Source organism: Sinocyclocheilus rhinocerous, unplaced genomic scaffold, assembly GCF_001515625.1.
Source record: "Sinocyclocheilus rhinocerous isolate Xijiao unplaced genomic scaffold, SAMN03320098_v1.1 scaffold75, whole genome shotgun sequence".
Lineage (NCBI taxonomy): Eukaryota > Metazoa > Chordata > Actinopteri > Cypriniformes > Cyprinidae > Sinocyclocheilus > Sinocyclocheilus rhinocerous.
Window position 1 is genome coordinate 305,793 of NW_015632455.1, and position 7,261 is coordinate 313,053.

At 35.1% G+C, this 7,261-nt stretch overlaps 1 protein-coding gene across 1 annotated transcript; it reads left to right on the top strand.

Moving 5' to 3' along the window:
- Positions 1–3,493: 3,493 nt before the first annotated feature.
- On the top strand, positions 3,494–7,261 carry LOC107742288 (prefoldin subunit 3-like). The gene is made up of 6 exons (XM_016555187.1): positions 3,494–3,625; positions 3,911–4,035; positions 4,307–4,373; positions 4,583–4,681; positions 5,131–5,269; positions 6,483–7,261. Exons 1-6 carry the CDS (start codon positions 3,545–3,547, stop codon positions 6,557–6,559), a joined length of 588 nt encoding a protein of 195 aa, XP_016410673.1. The 5' UTR covers positions 3,494–3,544; the 3' UTR covers positions 6,560–7,261.

Here is a 7,261-nt window from a genome sequence, read left to right on the forward strand (position 1 = left end):
ATCATTGTGATTGCCCAGGGTTTATGGCGTATGTATGCTTTCAAACGTATATCTGAAGAGGTCCAGGTGAAATGCTCTTTGTTGTGGTTCTATTAACGGGAAGGACTGAGCTGATGACACTTAATTTCATTTGCTGAAGTGCACACCAATTCACAAAGCACAGGCCCATCACACTGTTTGCAATGAGTAACATGAACTAATCTCTTTTATGTTTCTTGGAAGTGACATTTGATCATAATAACGTGGGTAATAAAGCAGTCTGCCTTGATAAATATCATTAATATGACCTAAACTTATCTGGTTGGACATATAAGTGGACTTGTTTGTTTTTTGTTCTTTTGGCAGCGATGCGTATGGTCGGACATCTTTTAGGCCCTTATTTAATTATTTAATAAGTTTGTCATTGGTAACAATGTTCCTGTCCTTATTTAACATCTGTTGAATATTCATGCTCATCAATGAAAATCTGATTTATGGTGTCACGCTCAGAGCTTTCTTCATCACTTTGAAGTTTTATTTAATAGTATGCAGTGGGGAGTCTACACACAGACACACACAAAATATTTGGTTCTTCAGCGGTTCTTCAGGTTTTTTTTTAAGGCGCTATATAGCACCACTGCCATACAAAGCTTAGTTAGAGAACGGATTTTTAAAAAAAACATTAAAATACAGTGTATTTCCTGAAGATAACGTGGTTCTCCACTTTTTTGCCCCCATATAAGGAAATATTCCAGGGCCCCCACATGAGACTTTTTGACCTCAGAAAAGCATAAAAGACACATTCCCCTTCATAGCAAACATATGAGAATGGAGTAACATATCTAAAATCTAAGGAGGAGAATGGGGTCCATTTGACAAAGGTGCTGTATAGTGGTTCCCTGGTGATTACAATCCAGTGAACCACTTGTATTCATCTAAAAGGCATGCTGAGAGCACAAGATGTTAAAATTATAAATTATATTAAAATAATCTTACTCAGCTGTGATACAACGTGTAAACTGACATCATATTTCTTATTTTATTAAGAAATGTATCTAATCCCCTCTGCTTTTTTATTGAAGAACATGCAGATCTTAAAACATCCGGAATCACAAAATTGAAATGCAGTTAATTATTTTAATTTGCTGCTGACACTCCTAGTTCCGTTTCATAAAAAAGCTTTTTCATCATAACAGAAAATGTATAAAAGAAAATATCCTAGCCTATATGAGGAGGCTCTGAATAGACAATGGGTGGCGTTGGGGCCAAAAAGGTTGAAAACCTCTGGTTTAAATGAAGCCAGATGAACTCCATCTTGTATATACCCTTGTTTCTAACTGGACACTGATTTTAGCAACAGCCACAAATCATCATCAGCATGCATTCAGTTCCTGAGTCACCTTATCAACAGAACCTCCAGCCGCTGTATTAGCAGCCAAACTATATTTCAGGCAAGCAGGTTGGTACAACCTGATCTTTCTTGGTACAGAATTTATAGTCAGTTCAGCTAAACCTTTTTATCCAGAAGTGAGTACACAAGGACAGTCTGCCCGAAGCCAACTGAGGTTATGTGCTGAGCTCAGTGGCATTGCTCATAGCTCACTCTCTGACTCAATCAGTAGCCTTTTGATTAGCAAAACTACCATAGACTTGAGTCAAGGTACACATTCTATTTCATTTTTGTGCAAGAAAACAAGGCTGTGAGGGGACAGATGTACAGTCTGTTGTTATTGTCACAACGTATGCTTTCCAGAGTTGTTGGTTATGAGGATTTTTTAACATTTTTTTTTTTACATTTTTGTATTTTCAGTGTTTCATTAGCAATCAACAGCAAGTTAAAAAAATTCAACCAAAAAACTAATTAGCAAAGAATTATATATGGCGTGTAAGCTGACTAAGGTACATACCACACACATCTACTTCATTTTAGCATTGTACTTATTTAGTTTTATTATGGTGAGAGATACAGAAATGTATCAATGAAAATATTCAGTGTTGAAGACCTCCCTTATACTTCTATGAGAAAATGTACTTTTACAGATAAACAGACTTTTATTCTTTTACAGACTTTTATTCAATAATTTGCTTATTTTGACCAAATTTTACATTTCATATATGTAAGGTTGATAATTTAAAAAAACGTTACAACACTTTTATAGCACTTTTTATTTATTTATTTTTGTAGTTGTTTTATATGCATAATTATACAATGTTAATTTTCAATAAAAATAAAAAAAACATTTACTGAGGTCCTTCACACCCAAATTCACACATGCACGCAGTGAAGGCCTGTACTTAAGGAGGTAGTAACATTAAACACATGCAGGTGCTGTATTGCATCATTTTAGTATGCAGAACAGAGAGCTGACTCAATATCATTTAAAATCGAATTGAAGATAAATGGCCATTGTATTTATCTATTTTTTCCATGTCACCCTAAATGTATGATATCACACTTTTTATTAAATACAAAATGGCATTAATAAGTATACAAAAAAAGAATCTGGCATGGAAGGCTCAACACAATAGAACCATATTAATTCCAGACAAAATATATAACATAACATTAAAAAAAACATACTTTAAATAATATAACATAATAATAATATAAAGAAAATATAATTACAACAAGTTATATAATACAAACCAATTAAACTGTTTTAATGCCTTTTGAGTTTTCATTTTACTATAAGGGCATCAGAGAAGTATTTTAGATCATTTCTAAATATAAAAAACAAAGAGATTTAAAATGTCTACATTTATGTATAAAGTATTTTGATAATAATATAATATTATTAATCAAATCGTACAAAACAGAGCACTCTTTGGTTATTCCGTACATTACATCTTGTAAGGTTAGAGTGAAACCATCAGCAATCACACCCTTCTCTACCATCCAGTCCTGCAATGCCTTCCAAAAAGACTGCGTTTAGATCATTTCTAAATATAAAAAACAAAGAGATTTAAAATGTCTACATTTATGTATAAAGTATTTTGATAATAATATAATATTATTAATCAAATCGTACAAAACAGAGCACTCTTTAGCTATTCCGTACATTACTTGTAAGGTGAGAGTGAAACTATCAGCAACCACACCCCTCTCTACCATCCAGTCCTGCAATGCTTTCCAAAAAGACTGAGACAAATTACATGTAATATATATATATATATATATATATGTTCTGTATCTTCAAAGGAATGTTTGCATAAACGAATGTATGAGATCACACTTCTGGCTCGCCACCAACAGCACACGTCACGGCCAGCGCCTCGTGCTCTTTCTGTCGTTTGGGCGACACTGACACCTGCTGGTTGATTTGTTAAGTGGCGAAGCCTACAAAACATAGGTTCACCATGACTAAGGTACTGAATTTGAACTTAAAGAACATTTTCAAACACATTTAATGAGATAATGACCAAATTAAAACATCAATGGGCCCTGAAAATACATCAGTGGCTCACCGTTAGAGACAGATGCCGTTACTTTTATCACGCAGGCAGCGCTCGTGCGTAAGAACAACGGGCGCGTGCGTGAAGAGGAAGAGCCGTGAGTCTCTCCAAAATGGCGACGACCATAGAGAGTGGCAATGCAGGAGCTGCAAATAAGAAAAAACACCTTGGAATCCCCGAAGCAATATTTGTGGTCAGTGGGAATATGACAAATAGTTAATTTTCATGTCCGTACTGTCGACAGTTTCCCGTGAAAGCGGCGTGTTGGTGTTTAACGGCTTTCTTAAGTAGAAAGCGCCCTGCTCTTCTCCTTATAAGGCTGCAGGCTTTGCTTGCTCATGTCTTGAAGTTGCAGTGGGCTTTGGGTGACAGATAACACACGATTAATCAGTATTTAAGTACTTCATCGGATGTAATTCATTAAGGAAGCTCATAAGATGTGGTTATTGAGATGTGAACTGTAACTGTGGTTCTATAGGAAGATGTGGATGCATTCATGAAGCAGCCGGGCAATGACACAGCAGACGCCGTGCTGAGGAAGCTGGATGAACAGTATCAGAAATATAAATATATGGAGCTCAATCTGGCTCAGAAGAAACTCAGGTTTGGTTTTGATCTATTCTACGCTGTAGAGTAATAGGCAATGATTAGTTTCTGTGTCAATTCTAAAGGATGCTCTTTCTATACAGACTATGTCTGTTTAACTGGCTACCAGTGTCCTTGCATCATTGTCGACTATTGTTGTTCTTTTGTTATAAGGAACAAATAAACAGTGATTTATTGCTGCTTTAAAAAAATCAGGTTAATTACTCAGAGTAAGCATAAAATATTGTCGCTAATTCCACTTGACTCTGATATTTTTTGTGTTTCTTAGGTTGAAAAGCCAGATCCCACAAATCAAACAGACGTTAGAAATCCTACGGCACATGCAGACAAAGAAGGTGAGCCTATCACAATATCTAACTCCCATATCTCCATATATGCAAATGGTTGGAGGGAAGCAAATCAAAGATCAACTCTCTAATGCCTAAAAATGTGCTTTTAAATTAGTGTTTTGTTTTCTGTCGATTTTTTTTTATTACCTCTCACACTTTGTCTCATCTATTAATTGTTTGTTTTCCTGTTCTTAATTATGCATGTCCAATCACAGGACACTACAGATCTCATGGAGACACATTTTCTGTTGGCTGATAACGTCTATTGCAAAGCCTCTGTCCCACCCACAGATAAAGTGTGTTTGTGGCTTGGGGTAAGTGTTGACTACTGTGTGTCATTGTATTAATAGTGAACATGAAATAAACAATTGATAATATTTAATTTCTTAACCACCAGTTATATCTCCAGTCACAGATAATTTACAGATGGATATAATCAGGCTGGTCTTTTTTTTTTTTCACCTGAGTTGGTCAATTAGAAATGCATCATATTATGTAAATAAAAATAGTTTGGTACTTGAATATTGCTGTTTTGACATTTTCAATATCCAAAGTGTTGATGTTTTCTGCCTATAGCTTTTCCCTTTTAGACTATTGTGCAGCTCAGTTGTGTTGTAAGAGGGTTGGTAGGGGATTGTACAGCTTAAGCTCCTCGTGAACTAATGAAACTGTTTGCATGATTAGCAGTGTATCACATGCCTGTCTGTTAATTGCTAATATGTCAAACTAGCTTATAGCCATGTTTTTTGTGTTTGTGTACCAGGCTAATGTCATGTTGGAATATGATATTGATGAGGCCCAGGCACTGTTGGAGAAAAACTTGGCTACAGCTTCCCGGAATCTGGACTCTCTGGAAGAGGACCTGGACTTCCTTAGAGACCAGTTCACAACCACTGAAGTCAGTATCCTTAAAAAATGGCAAATATATAGAGAGACTCAGGTTTGTAGTTGTTCTTTTCCACAGTTATGTGCTCATTGCATTTGATTAGTTCTTTACCTAAAATCTTTTAAAGTTAATAATTGTCTTTGGTGAAAATGTGAATGTAAATGTCAGATCAATAGCTTGTCAGATATACACACTACCATTCAAAAGTTTGGGTTTAGGAAGATGTTTTAATGTTTTTTAAAGAAAGTGTCTTATACTCACTAAGGCTGCATTTATTTGATAAAAAATATAGTGAAACAGTAATTTTGAGAAATATTATTACAATTTAAAATAACATTTTCTATTTAAATATATTTTAAAATATAATTTATTCCTATGATGGCAAAGCTGAATTTTGAGCCGTTATTACTCCAGTCTTCAGTGTCACATGATCCTTTGCTGCTCAAAAATGTTTGTTAAAAATATGATAAAAAATTTTAATTTAAGGATTTTTTTAATGAATAGAAAATTCAAAAGAAAAGCATTGATTTGAAATGAATTGAAAGTTTTGTAAAATTATAAATGTATTTCTTAGTTTTATTCAGCAAGGACATGTTAATTTGATCAGAAATAATAATCTATAAAAAAAAAAAGCTTACTGACCCATAACTTTTGAACAGTAGTGTATGCATGCATCTAAAAGAGATTAAGCTGTTCACTATTTGCTTTTTGTGCAGTATGTGATGTGTAGAGCAGTGGAGAGCATTAAGGCACTTCCTTTTGTTGCTTGTTATCAAATATGTAATAATGAATCTTGTTTAGATTTAGCAATGAGGCCAGCTGTGAATGAGATGGAGTTATGCACAGCACCATTTTGGTGGAAAAGAAGCAATAGTGTCATAGCTGTAATGTGATTGGAAACGTTAATATTTATCAGTGCAGATATTTATGTATGTTTAGTGTTGGTTATGTGATCAATGAGTGAATCAAGTAAAAATATTTCTATACAAAATTCATATCACATTCTCTATCTCTGCAAACTGTGATGTATTTTAATGGTTAGTCAGACATTTGTTTGACAGCTGTGGATTTCTTTCAAGGAAGAACTCCTTGGTTAAATCAGATACAGGCCATAAATGCCACCTGTTAGAAAGCATTAGTGAAAGTTAGCTCTAAGTGTAACATGTTCTTTCAAGTGGCAGTGTAAGGAAATACTTTTTCAGATCCCCCCTTAACCGCTACTCTCCCAGATATGGCACGTGTTTACAATTGGGATGTCAAGAGAAGGAGCAAAGACAACCTCCTCAAATCTGCTGAGCGGTCCTAGAAGAGGAGGCCTAGTTTGGTCCCACCCCACCCAAAATACTTCCCCATCAGAACATTCACCCCCATGTATCTGTTTGCACCAACGCCAACTGTCATCTATTGATGTATTACTTTTTAAAGTATTTTTTCAAGTAAAAAGGTGAAAAAACAGCAAACAAAAGTAATAATGGTAGTTTTCTTTTCTTTTTTTAATGCTGAATTATTCGCTGTTTAAGAGGGGGCCTCTCTCCACAGAGTCTACACATTTGTCTTCCTCTGTGCTCTTTTTCCACTCATTTGTTGTTTGGTAAAATTCTGAAATTCCAGTTCTGTTAAAGCAAAAGTGTTTAAACTCCTATGGCCCTCAAATTTCTTTCTGTGGAATTTTTCTTGCCAAATCTTGGTGAGATCTTTGTCAAAATGCAGCGTGCAGAATATCAGGGGGCATTCTGTTTCATTTATCAGCCTCCTTCCTTCTCTGATGTCTGTTTGTTCATCTCTTGTCCTTCATCTGTACTCATTTGTCACATTGTAGCCATTAAACACTGAACAAGGAACTAATAATGAAGCGATTTGGGAAAAGGCTCAAAATCGATGAGATGGTCTGTGTTTTTAATCTGCGTACAGTAGCTTTTTTTATAATTCCTCGTCTGATTGAGGTTCTGGCAGTGAGCGGGATGAATAAGCTTTGATGAAACCAACTAATTAAATATGTGCCTGCAAA

Coding starts and splice junctions, on each gene's coding strand:
- LOC107742288 (XM_016555187.1), top strand. CDS start 3,545: ATGGCGACGACCATAGAGAGTGGCAATGCAGGAGCTGCAAATAAGAAA. Junction 3,626..3,910: donor TCCCCGAAGCAATATTTGTG/GTCAGTGGGAAT, acceptor GTGGTTCTATAG/GAAGATGTGGATGCATTCAT. Junction 5,270..6,482: donor GTTCACAACCACTGAAGTCA/GTATCCTTAAAA, acceptor CTACTCTCCCAG/ATATGGCACGTGTTTACAAT.